Source organism: Protomyctophum bolini, assembly GCF_963924005.1.
Source record: "Protomyctophum bolini genome assembly, chromosome: 13".
Lineage (NCBI taxonomy): Eukaryota > Metazoa > Chordata > Actinopteri > Myctophiformes > Myctophidae > Protomyctophum > Protomyctophum bolini.
The window spans coordinates 10,431,125-10,443,895 of NC_137874.1; the positions used below are offsets into that span (position 1 = coordinate 10,431,125).

Sequence of the window (12,771 nt, forward strand, 5' to 3'; positions counted from 1 at the left end):
TGTTTTCTTTCCCCCCCCCCCCTCTTCACTGTGTATCCATGTTAACAATCCAAGAAGTTTGTAGCCATGAGCAGGTCCAGTGCGACTTCCTTGCGAATGTCAAAGTCGGGAGCGTCTGGGGCGTCCTCTTTCGGGTTGGAGTAACATTCCTTGTAGGCGAAGAAGTTGCAGACGAGAAGCAGGACATGAGAGGGGATCTCCTTGAGGGCCACCTCGTTCATTTCATCCTCTGCCACCTCACCGGGCCCAGTCATCATGGCTTTGATGGTAGCCGAGTACTTCAGCGCAAGGCTTTTCTTCACGATGAACTCAAAGCCATCGGAAGAGATCAACTTCACGTACGTGGCATCGGGCCCCATGCAGCTACCATTACCTACTACACCGTCCATTTTATTTGAGAAGGTTCGTCTATTAATGTAAACTAGAAAGTGATTTTGTTCTTCTAATGAATGTGACACTTGTGAGGTTGGGTGTCTCCCTTATGTAGAGAATATCTATGACGTGCCATGACGTCACATAATTATAGCATGGGTACATGTGTCATCAATGATACATTTGTGACACTGGAAGAAGGAGGAGAGGCTCCTGCATTTAACTCAATGTCTGCCAAGGACTTAATTAACTTATTTTTTTGATCAAACTCCCACAGCGCCAACGCCTTTAACGCCTTTTTAAAACGTGTATAACGTTGGGCAAAAAAAATATATATAAAAATTTAAATTAAATTAAAAAATGTATTGAAACTGGCAGTCAGGGCCTTTTTGCGCCCCCTAGTGGCGATGGAAGAGCACTGGTTAAATTAAATGACTAGTAGGCCTACACTTCATCTTGAGAGAATAAGGTATTTCCTGAGAAACAGGGAGAGACAGTTTGATAAGGTTTGGCTGACCCTTGTCCATTACCTGAGTAGAAACGATTAATAGACAGGATACCATTGATACGGTTGACTGTACCCCATTTTCTTTTCAGATGTTTTCCATGAGCTTTCTATCATCTTATTATATAGTATGCAGTGTCACTGAGCAGTATGGGTGGGAGGGTTAAGGGATTTCTTTCTCTTTTTTGTCTTGTTTATTTTTTCTTTCATTTTGTTTCATAAAAAAAAAATATATATATATTTCATATCATAATGTTTGTAACAATTTATAATCTGTTCAATAAAAACATATTTTGACAAAAAATTATACATTTGTGACGTACAGTATGGCTCCATCCAGTATGGCTTGAAATGCATTCCCCACCCAGTTATTATGTCTGTGTCCCTTTTATGCCCATATATGGAGTTATTTGTCAGGCATGCCCAAATGTGGAGCCTAAGCAGATATATATTATGGTTATGTGGAACGCGTGAGTCGAATTTACAGACGTACAGTATACACACACAACACAGAGACATGTGCATTTATACTGTAGATCAGTGATACTCAACCTCAGGCCCGCGGGCCACATCAGGCCCGCGGGACCATTATGACTGGCCCACCAATGAAAATCTAAAAAAAGAAGAAAAAAAAATCTGGCAAATGAAATAAAAATAAATAAATCTGAATGAAGTTATCTTTAATTACATTATTATAAGTAATACTATTAGAGTTGTACTATTACTCGAACGAAAATAAAAGCTTGGGGGGGGGGGGGGGGGGGAGATGCAATGCAAATGAAAGACATATACTGTGTATCCCTATTCCCTGACATAATTTTATAGCTAAACGGACAGAATTCTATTTTATTTGAATGATGAAACCCAGCTGCCATTAATAGTTGGAAATGGAAATGGAAATTGCGGAAATGGAAATTGCGGAAATTGCGGATATTGTAATTGCGGATTGTGTTTATTGTATTTTATTTTACTCAGCCATAACAATTTATTTTCTGTTAACCAACTTGCTGGCTGGCAGGCAGGCAGACAGCTACTCATAGACAGGCAGACAGACAGACAGCTACTCATGGAGAATTGGACAGGCAGGCAGTCAGACAGCTACTCATAGACAGGCAGACAGACAGCTACTCATGGAGAATTGGACAGGCAGGCAGACAGCTACTCATGGACAATTGGACAGGCAGGAAGGCAGACAGCTACTCATAGACAGACAGACAGCTACTCATGGACAATTGGACAGGCAGGAAGGCAGACAGCTACTCATAGACAGACAGACAGCTACTCATAGACAATTGGGCAGGCAGGCAGACAGCTACTCATAGACAGACAGACAGCTACTCATGGACAATTGGACAGGCAGGAAGGCAGACAGCTACTCATAGACAGGCAGACAGACAGCTACTCATGGACAATTAGGCAGGCAGGCAGACAGCTACTCATAGACAGGCAGACAGACAGCTACTCATGGACAATTAGGCAGGCAGGCAGACAGCTACTCAGACAGGCAGACAGACAGCTACTCATGGACAGGCAGACAGACAGCTACTCATGGACAATTAGGCAGGCAGGCAGACAGCTACTCAGACAGGCAGACAGACAGCTACTCATGGACAATTGGACAGGCAGGCAGGCCCCTTGCCATTTTTGTAATGTGGCCCACAGGTAAATCTATTTGAGTATCCCTGCTGTAGATACTAGAGCGGTTCCCGTTGGGCACTGGCCAACTTGGAACGATGCAAGTTGGAAATGAATGCCCCACCCAGATATTACGTCAGTGTCCCTTTTATGCCCATATATGGAGTTCTTTGTCAGGCATGCCCAAATATGGAGTCTATGCAGAGCCCGGGCAGAGGCCTTTTTGGGGCGGTCCGACCGACTCGACACCGGGCCCTGTGGTGGGGTGGAACAAGAGACTTGGTGCATTAATAGTTAGATAGAGGCTAATGGGTGGACGCCTGGATGGACAGTGGACCTCACATAGTTAGATAGAGGCTAATGGGTGGACGCCTGGATGGACAGTGGACCTCACAAACGTAACAAGACAGCAGACATTTCTGCAAACATTCTTGGTGTCACTCATGATAACACAAGCTCACAGAGGTCACCATGTATACGGAGACTCTTCCGCCAGAAGATCTCCGTAGATGGCAATGCGTTCTGAGCTTGTAGGCTTTTTTTTTTTTAAACCGCTGAAGTATAAAATAAGTGGATAAAAAACATTGTTATGCTATATTAACAACTCAAGACCCCACCTTGAGAACCACTGACCTACATTGCTCTATGTAACCGTGGCTCCCTGTGTTGGGAGACAGACATGTCATGCTATGTCTATAATTACCCATGGCCCACCTGGGCGTAACGGTTGGAGAATTGCCAACGCACACACACTGTGGAAGGTCGACATGACCGAGATGGCCACTCTAAAACAGGAAATGACTGAGAAACTTTTGGGAGAAACACTGTACAAAGTTGAAAACTACGGGAGCGTCGATGGCCTATAGTGGTTAAGGTGAACTGTCACAATACCACACAGGCTCTATTCTCTAAATGGAGGCCTTTGCTGCGTGTCACTCCCTGTCTCTCGTTTTCCTGTCCCTCTTCACTGTGCTGCACTAAAGGCAGAAAAGCCCCAAAGAGTTTCTTTAACCTATTTTGAACAAAAATAGCAGACTACAAGCTCGTAGCGCGCGCTATGAGCTTGGAGATCTGCTATTTTTCAATAGCTAAAGCATAACATAATGCTAACACCAAAAGGGGTTCCTGCCCAAAATGGGTTAAAATAAATTTGAAAATCAAATCATCACTATGGGGGTGATCAGCCAATCAAATCATCGCTATTATTCACACAAACACACAAGGCTGGGCATTTTGAGGGGCTATATCACCCCTCAAAAAAGACATTTGAAAACTATAAACAAAAATTTGGCCACGTGTTGACGTGGATGCTTTTTCAGAGCATTTTCAAGTGATTCAAGCCCTGATCCAGAAAAGGTTTAGAACCACAGCTATACAGTACATGATTCATTCATGATTTATTTTTCAGTTGGAGTGGCAGTGTGACAGCTGGCTACGTGATTATGAATTCAAGAATAGAAACCATAAAGCTTACATTGTCTCATGATCTTATTCTTGAACCAGTGATCATATTTGGCCATCGGGCGTGCGCTAGTCTGTCTGTGTGGAAGTTTGTCCATGGCTGATCGGCCTACAGAGCAGACATAGATCGACCCACTGTTTTGTTTCTCTCATACTCATTTCACTTATTGAAATTATTCTTATTGTATTTATTTATGAAAATCCCCTGAAAAATGTGTCATTTTTTTGGGCTGAAATGACAAAGGTGCACCACAGGAGGCCGCTGAGGGTATAGGTCACAGAATCTCATGGGACACCAAATGCAGTGTAACACTGCTGGCCACCATGACCTGAGAAATAGTCTGATCTAAACGACTAGTTCATGTTGCAGTGATTGTCCTTGCTGTGCCAGAAACTGTACATACATTAGGATAACAGAAAACGGGGGAAAGCAAAAGAGAGATCGCATGGGGATTTAAACCCAAATAAAAAAGTAACAACCAACATTTCAGCTCAGAGAAAGCTGCTCCCTGCAGTCACAAGGCTAATGTTAGGTAGCTACTAGCTAGCTGGGAACACTGAGGATGTTCAACTGTGTCAGGAGGACAGAGTGACCCTGTCATGACTCTTCACTAAACTGAGAATAATGACAAACTTTTTGAACTCCATAATGGACAGGGGAGAGCCTCCATTGGGGTGTGAACACTGAACTGGGAGAATGGATTTGAAAGACATTATGAAGGGGATCCAGAGAGACTATAGGAAGAAGGCTGGATAAAAGGCAAAGATGAAGCCAACAGAAGGTAAGACATTGCATTGATCAATGCACCGTGTGGCCATACATTGTCAATCCTTGGCAGGTTTATGACTATTTACAACATTGCAGATTCAGCACCAAATTGTTTTGTGAATCGTGAGTTGAGCAAAGCCAAAGTGTATCCTATTTTATATTTGTGTTGGCAAGACAGAACATACATTAGATTAAAAGCATTTTTATGGCCTTGGGACTTGTCGTGGTTACCTGTTGACAATTCTCCACCTGAGTATCTTTGTCCGCCCCTCTCTCTCTGATGGTTTTCAAGGAGAATTCAGATGTTAATTGCTACCTCTGTTAGATTAAAAGCATTTTTATGGTCTTGGACTTGTCGTAGGCTATACCTGTTGAGTGTCTTTGTCCCCTCTCTCTCTCTGATGGTGTTCAAGGAGAGTTCAGATGTTAATTGCTACCTCTGTTAGATTAAACTTTCCATTAATTTTGATGAACCTAAAGGGAGTGCTGAGCTGGATGGAAGCCCAAGAGGGACACACACACACTTCCAAATGTCCTTCCATTGTACAGGTTTAAGCTTAAGAAGCACAGCAGCTTGTCTTGATTAGGGCCCGACTGATATCGTTTTTTGCCGATATATTGGTAATTATTTAACTTTTTTTTTTTTAATCGTCTGTTTCATCTTTTTTTTCTTCATTCACTATTAGAAGTTAAGTCAAAGGAACAGGCTGACACTTTGCCCCAAATTTGGAGTAGGCCTACTATGTCATATTGTAGATATGTTAGATAATGTTAGATACCCCATGTTAGAATAAAAAAAATCACACCCGTGTGAAGTGAGTGGTGCAACTCGGTGGGGGAGTTCCGGGCCGGTGGTTCTGGACAACCTTGGGTCCGACCCACTCAAGGCCGAGCACTACACTCCCTGTGGTGGTGTGGAACACGTGTGTCGAATTTACAGACGTATACACACAACACAGAGACATGTGCATTTATAGATACCAGAGCGGTGCCCGTTGGAGCCTCTACAGCCGGTTCCGCCCCGCGTCCGAAACGTTTGAGAAATGACAGAGTTACCGTGTGGCAAACCCGAAAGCATCATACTGTATATACAGTTAATATGTGTGTGTGTGTGTGTGTGTGTTTGTGTGTGCGTTAGGTTGTGCTCAGGTGGTGAAAAACAACCATGCTGTTTTCATGCACCCACCCACCCACACACACACATACCGGTATCTCCGTGAGGGAGTGGTTGCACCACTCAAAAAGAAAAACGTGTCAGTGACAAAGGACACAGCGGAGGGATGCGCTTTGTTCTGACTGCATGAGAACAGACATTCCACCACATTATCAGTGATTTAACGGAGCTATTGCTACGCTACATTATGAGCTTGGCAGACGCCGAGGAAGAGAGGCGAAGGAAGGAGCGCGAGAGAGAAGAGGGGAAGGATAAATGAGTGAAACATGGAGGAACAGAGAGGGAGGAGGTGATGGTAAAAGATAATGGAGGGGATGGAGCATCAGGGGAAAGGGGAGGAGGATAAAAGACTAATGAAACAGAGTGAGGAACATTAAAATGAAAATGAGTATGTGGGAAAGGCCAGTTTATTTGTACAGTACTATAGCACATTTCAATAGCTAGAGGCATCGCACCTCCGATCTGACGGATGGAGATCTCTGTATCTGTCAGCCCTCGTCCCTTTCATGCCCATAAATGGAGATCTCTGTATCTGTCAGCCCTTGTCCCCTTTAATGGTTTTTCTGGCCCTCCATACTGTATATTATGTGCATTTGTATTATAGACTCCATAGTGCATTTGAACCATCCATCCACCCATTAGGCAGTTATAGCGGTTTTTCACCACCAAGTGTCACTGTTGCACAGCCTAACACACACACAGACACACACACAGGCCAGGGAGGAGGGCCAGTACAGTACAGTACAGTACAGTACAGTACAGTACAGTATTTTGGTATTGAGTGATCATAGAAGTAGAAGTTAATAGACAATAGGGCAATGTTTAAAGGTTGGCATTTGTTCCTTAACATATTGGAAATGTGCGTGCAAAGTTGCACAGCAATCGGACATCGGTTCATGATTTGAGGCATTTTGTTCAAAACGGGCCACACCTGCAATCTCAGGCAAACAAAGGATTTGTGTGATATTTGGATAAAATTTTAAGGACTAATATAATATAATGTGTTTAACATAAGTTGGCTTGCTGGTGGCACTATAAAAGGCAGATGTGAGAAATGCAGGCCAGAGGTTTTTCCATCGCCTCTAGGGAGTGTGCAATTGTGAACAAAACTTTTTACGCATTATCAGTGCAGTTATAGGTAATGTGTGTGCATAGTATCGCCGCAATCGGACGCTGCGTCCATGATTTGCAGCCTTTTGTTCAAAATGGGTGCTGCTGATGATCTTAGCCAATCAAGATAGAATATCTAGAATGCCTTCGGCCTGGTGGAGATAATTTATCTGCATTCATTGCTTTAAAAATGCTGCGTGTAGTGTACTATACACCACTCTCTCTATCTCTCTGTCTCTTTGTCTCTCTCTCTGAATCGGCATCCGTACCCACAAGTCTGGCATCGGTCAAGCTTTACTTTAGTGATCTGATCTTGGCTCTGGTTTACTTATATCTCTTAGAAAATGTGTGTCACCAACACACACGTTGCTGTTGAGTGTGCCATCCATCTTGATGTTGACACCAGGTTGATTCGACTCACGTCACGAATAATAAAGTAGGACTGGAATATCATAGTTTTTTGTTTGTTGCTGCTCACTTCTTGACATTTCTGTTCCCCAAAAATGGATCTATGGGATGGAGATGACAACTGTGATGGGTGTTGTATGAATTCCAATAGCCATGGATTGTAATTGACTTAAGGTGCTCATGGATGATTGGACTGATTCTAAGCCAGGAGCCATAATAGTCTACAGCAGTAAAATGCTGTGTCACCTTCTGTACGTACTTCACTTACTTTATTTATTTTCATATTAGACCGTCTGGGATCATTTGTCTCCATAAGGGTAAAAACATATCTACCCTGGAAACGGCCATCATTACTTCATTATAACGAAAGACTGTCATGGACCCTAATGGACCCTTTTTACATTAGCCAAGAAGATGACAGATCAGTTGTGTGATATCGGCGAGACGCACGTACGCACACACGCACGCACACACGCACGCGCGTGCGCACGCAAGTCTGCACAAGCAGCTGTCTGCCGTGATAAAACACAGCTCAATTTGGGCCAGCTAGCTCCTGCTTATTATTACTGGCTGGCACAGACGGCGACCCGGACCACACAAACTCAGCATCAGTTTAATCGAAAAAGACCATCAAGATTTGGAGAGGAGTTTGAAACGATGACTGAATTACTCAGTAATGGCCCAGACCCATCGTCTAGGAAACAGGTGGCACGTTTCAGTCGATATAGGCTCTGTGATTAGCCAATAATCTCTCTCTCTCTCTCTCTCTCTCTCTCTCTCTCTCTCTCTCTTTCTTTCTCTCTCTCCTGGGAAAGCTGATTCATGCCTGTGGGTAAACCTGTCGAGAAGCTGACTACAGACCACTGTAACTGAGATTAAGCATATGCTTGCAGTTCCACAGTGGCGGAAAAATAAATCTTGGATGGAGATGAGTGGAATTTGATAGGGTGTGTATGTGGTGATGACTGTCCAGTGAATCGCGAAACCTCACACGACGCGACGTGTTGTGAGGTTGTAGATCGAGCTATTTAAAAACAACAAAGCAAACATGATCATCATACAGCATACATTGACCAAATGGCGGGCTATAATTTTACGATATTATCGTGATAATAACACATATCCTTAAAACTTAAAATGTCACTTTTGTTTAACCACTTGAATGCCTATTCTGGGGGAACGGTCTCCAAATAGAGCCAATCTACAGGCTCACAACACGTTGTGATCTTTTTGATCAGCTATGTTTGGGGAAATCGATTTGTGTTCAGTGAAATAAGAACGTAGTAATTGTCCATTTTTTATCAAGTATAGAGGGTTTAAGTGGGACTGAATTCATGTTCATTTTATCAAGTATGGAGGGTTTAAGTGGGACTGAATTCGCAGCTGAACAAAAGCGAATTCATTCTATATGACGGAGGACAAATTGAAGAAAGGTTTGGTAGGTCAGAAGAAGGAGTATGGGCTGTGCGTAATGCTCACTAACGCACTCTCAGTGGAATCACTACTGACGTTATCCAAGCTAAGCCCCTTTCCATTAACTGTGTGTGTGTGTGCGTGTGCATGTGTGCGCGCGCGTGCGAGCGTGCGTGCGTGCATGCGCCATTTTACTTTACCGAGGGATCAATTAACCTTGTTTTTCTCTCCAACTGTGAGTAAACACCACAGAGGACCACGGCTGATTTATGTAGACAGAGCGAAAGACTGAATGACCTGGGGGTATTCCATCACAGCAGATAAAGGAGAACTCTGGCTCATTCTTATTTTTTCATAAGTCTCAGGCTAATTTACGTCTGAAAAAAAGAAAAGAAGAAGCCCTACGTGGGTCCTTTATGTAGAGAAAACTGTAGACGGGTGCTCTTTGGAGAGGGTTACATAATAGCAAAGCACAAGAGTTCTTAAAAAGTTCTATACCTTGAGTCAATGTCACTGTGGAGATATAAGGTGGCGACCTTAAAAGAGGGTCCAAGGCAGCTCTGTCCAGTTGAAGTAGAAAAAAAATCCTTTATTTCATTTTAAAAGGGTTAAAAACACGACCAGCGCGTTTCGGCCTTCATCAGGGTCAACGTGAGATGTCTGTTCCGTTACCGTGGCTTATTTGATTCCCTGCTTGCTTTTGGTACTCTGGTGCTTCCTTTTCCACTGCAGATGTAGCTCAATGTAGCTTCCGCATCAAACTGTTGTAATAAAACTGCTAAATTAACTAACTACTTCAAACTGCTTCAGCCCAGTTTGCCCAGGAGTACGTGACTTTGGAACGATTCCTATACAGCTTAATCTGGAGAGTTCGTTAAGTGCCGCTTTGCAGCATTATCTTTGGCAATTGACTTTTTCCGGGCTACTAAATGTACCGTGTGAGTGCACGCGTTGCAGGATTGCTCAAGCCTGTCCCGAGTTCATGTTGAAGACATGGTCTGAATCAAAACAAGCCTTTTCAGTATTCAGCACAGAATTCATCAGCAACGATGATGGAAAAAGCAGCCGGCTGATTGCGTTTTGTGATCCCCACCGCATATACAGTCAGCATGGTGGCCATTTATTTAGATGTGGTGAAACCTGACGGGGCACTTATAGACTCGTCCGAGCCTTCTTTTACAGCACTCTAAAAGCTGTTAAGGGCAAACTAAGAAGCAACTTGCCACCTGTAGCAGGGCCAAATGCAACCATGGCCCAGCTGTCTTTAATGAGTAATGATGGTCACTAAATGGGAGAGGGACTCGTCAGGTATACGAAGACCCATAAGGGGTCGAAACGTTGTCATCCTTTTATCAAATACAATTTCCAGTGGGAGCTATACTCAACAGTGTGCGGACATTCTCTCCTTTTCCCATAAGGTACCATTTTACTGTGTGTTTTAAATTAACCGGGTAGACTTTGAAGTAGAGCCCTATATGCATCGGGAGTGGGATCCGGCGCGGGTCAATGCAACTCTTGCAGGAGGGGGGGGGGGCAGTTTAAAAAAAACAGGGAATAGGAGTTACAAAAACAACAACCCTGGGGGTCCCGCTAAATACTGCACGGCCCCGCAATAAAGCGTAGCGTACCTGAAGCATGAGATTCTCTTGAACACATTTATCTTACGGCTGACTGCAGAGCAGAACGTAATTTTGAAACATTGTTCCCGACAACTTGCGACGTAAGTATGGACATAATGCATCTATTTAATGTCCTACTGGCAAGCAGCCAAAGACCAGACTAGCCCACTGTGTCTCTGTCCGTGGTGCTGTAATGGCCATATCTCTCTCTCTCGCTCTCTCTTCTCTCTCGCACTCTCACTCTCGCTCGCATTCATTCTGTGTTTCAGTTTGTAATGGTTTTGGGTCCCAGGGGAAATATTAAGGGATTATACTGTACTAAATGGCACTTACATTTTTGTGGCATGCGGGCAGGAGCTGCGGTCGGAAATTAACTGCGTTAGTGGTCAGAAAGAAAACCATTGCGGGTAAAACAAAGAACAGTCCCGCAGCGCAGGCTCTACTATGAAGAACCTCTGTATTTGAAGGTTGTTAATTCAATGTACCATCTTTCAAAACAAGTGTCGCACTGTATGCTTAATTGTAGTTTAGGAACCATGCATATGAATCCCATAGGTTACACTGACTACAGGTGCCAGCCAGGTCAAGTGCACATTTTTGGAACGGTAATGACGTATAGCCCATGTCTATAGTCTACCTGATGCAGAGTGAGTGAGTCTCAGTTTAAATTCTGGTCATGGTGATGACGGGCATTCTAGGGGGGGGGGGGGGGGGGACGACGACTTACCTGGGGGGAGCCATCCGAGCCCTGGTCTCTGGTCTTCCTGGCGAGCCTCTTCTTTTTCTTGTGTAGTGGTTTGCTCTCCAGAATCATTTCTTCTAGCTCAAATGTAGGGTCACAGTTAAGCCTCCGCTTCTTCAGAGACAGACAGACAGACAGACAGACAGACGGACGCAGGGTCAAACACGGCAGCTGCTGCACAGCACAGGCTGTGTGTGCTAAAAGTGAATACTCCAATATTATGAGAGGAAACATTTTGTCATGCAAACGTGTACTGTAATTTGGAAATCCATACAGTAAATGGTGTGCGTTTTTTTTCTCCAGAAATGACACCTCACTGTTACATTATCCCACTTATTGTGTGCAGGCAGTTAATTGAAACAATTATTTGATTTCATGTTTATTTGATTAGTCTGTTCTTTTAGAAAGGTTTTCTCCTATAGAAAGATTTAACAGATGAGAATTGAGTGTTCAACAAAGCCATGTGTCATTGTAAGTCAGTGTAGGTTCCCAAACGTCGACTCTGAAGCGAAGCTCATATATGCCAGACAACCTCTAGAAAAGTCTTGAGACGTGGGTGTGACACGTGGGTGGAACAAGGTTAAGAGTCAAAAAGCTGACCCCCTTCAACTCGCCACATTAAATTAAAACTCATTCAGTGCCACCTGGTGGACACCAGTTTTGGCCCTCGTTGCCACCGAAGCCCATTATAAAGAAAAGAAAGAAAATGTAATTATATTGTGCATGTAATGTGAATATCATCACCTGCATGCACACCAGATTAGAGGGCTTTTCGAAAATATGGATTCATAAAAAAAACCTAAAAAAAACCCCTGAATATATATATATATATATATTTTTTTGTTTCTATTCAAAAAGGCGTCCAAAGGCGCCATTGACACTCTTGGCCACCAGGGGGAGGCGTCCAAAGGCGTCATCTGGCATGGAATGAGCAGTATGTGTGTCTGGGCCCAGGGAATGAGGGGGAGAGTGGATAGGACATAATTACATTTAGAGAGACTTGTCAATTCCCCATCGATCGTCCAGTGTTTTTTCTCTGCAAGGCTGGCCTGTGTGACTGCGGGGGGGGGGGGGGGGGGGGGTGTAGGCCTACAGCTGCACTGTGCAGGGGGTGTAGGCTACACAGCTGCAATGACTGCAGACCTTTACAGGAATTAGATCCGGCTGTTTACGTCATCTGTTCTTATATAGAGACTTGTGGTGTTTTCCAATGACAAACAAAAGTGTCTGTTGGCTTGAAAATATGTGTACTTTAATTCAAATTACTTTTTACGCATGTCCCATATTTCATTCGTTTTAAAAATGTATATAAATATTTTGAAAATAGCAGATCTACAAGCTTACAATGCGTCGCCTGTAGATCAAAATTAGATTAGAATAGGGCGAGTATAGGGCTGAAGTGGTTAATGTATGTTTTGTAATATTAATCAAAATCTAGAAACTGGTAACTTGGGTTTTCAAATAATTGTAGTGGAGTAAAAGTAGAATATTTGTATCTGAGTAGAAGTAAAAAGTATTAAAATGTGGAAATACTCCATTAAAATACCTCACATTTGTAGGCTA

The 12,771-nt window shown here is 43.4% G+C and overlaps 1 protein-coding gene across 1 annotated transcript in view; it reads right to left on the minus strand.

Moving 5' to 3' along the window:
- The window catches only part of stk32a (serine/threonine kinase 32A), a 99,632-nt gene that overhangs the window by 8,802 nt on the left and 78,059 nt on the right, over positions 1 to 12,771 (minus strand). Inside the window, exon 10 of the mRNA XM_080781258.1 lies at positions 11,194 to 11,322. Coding sequence (XP_080637384.1) covers positions 11,194 to 11,322 — 129 coding nt within the window. The remainder of the gene's footprint in view (positions 1 to 11,193; positions 11,323 to 12,771) is intronic.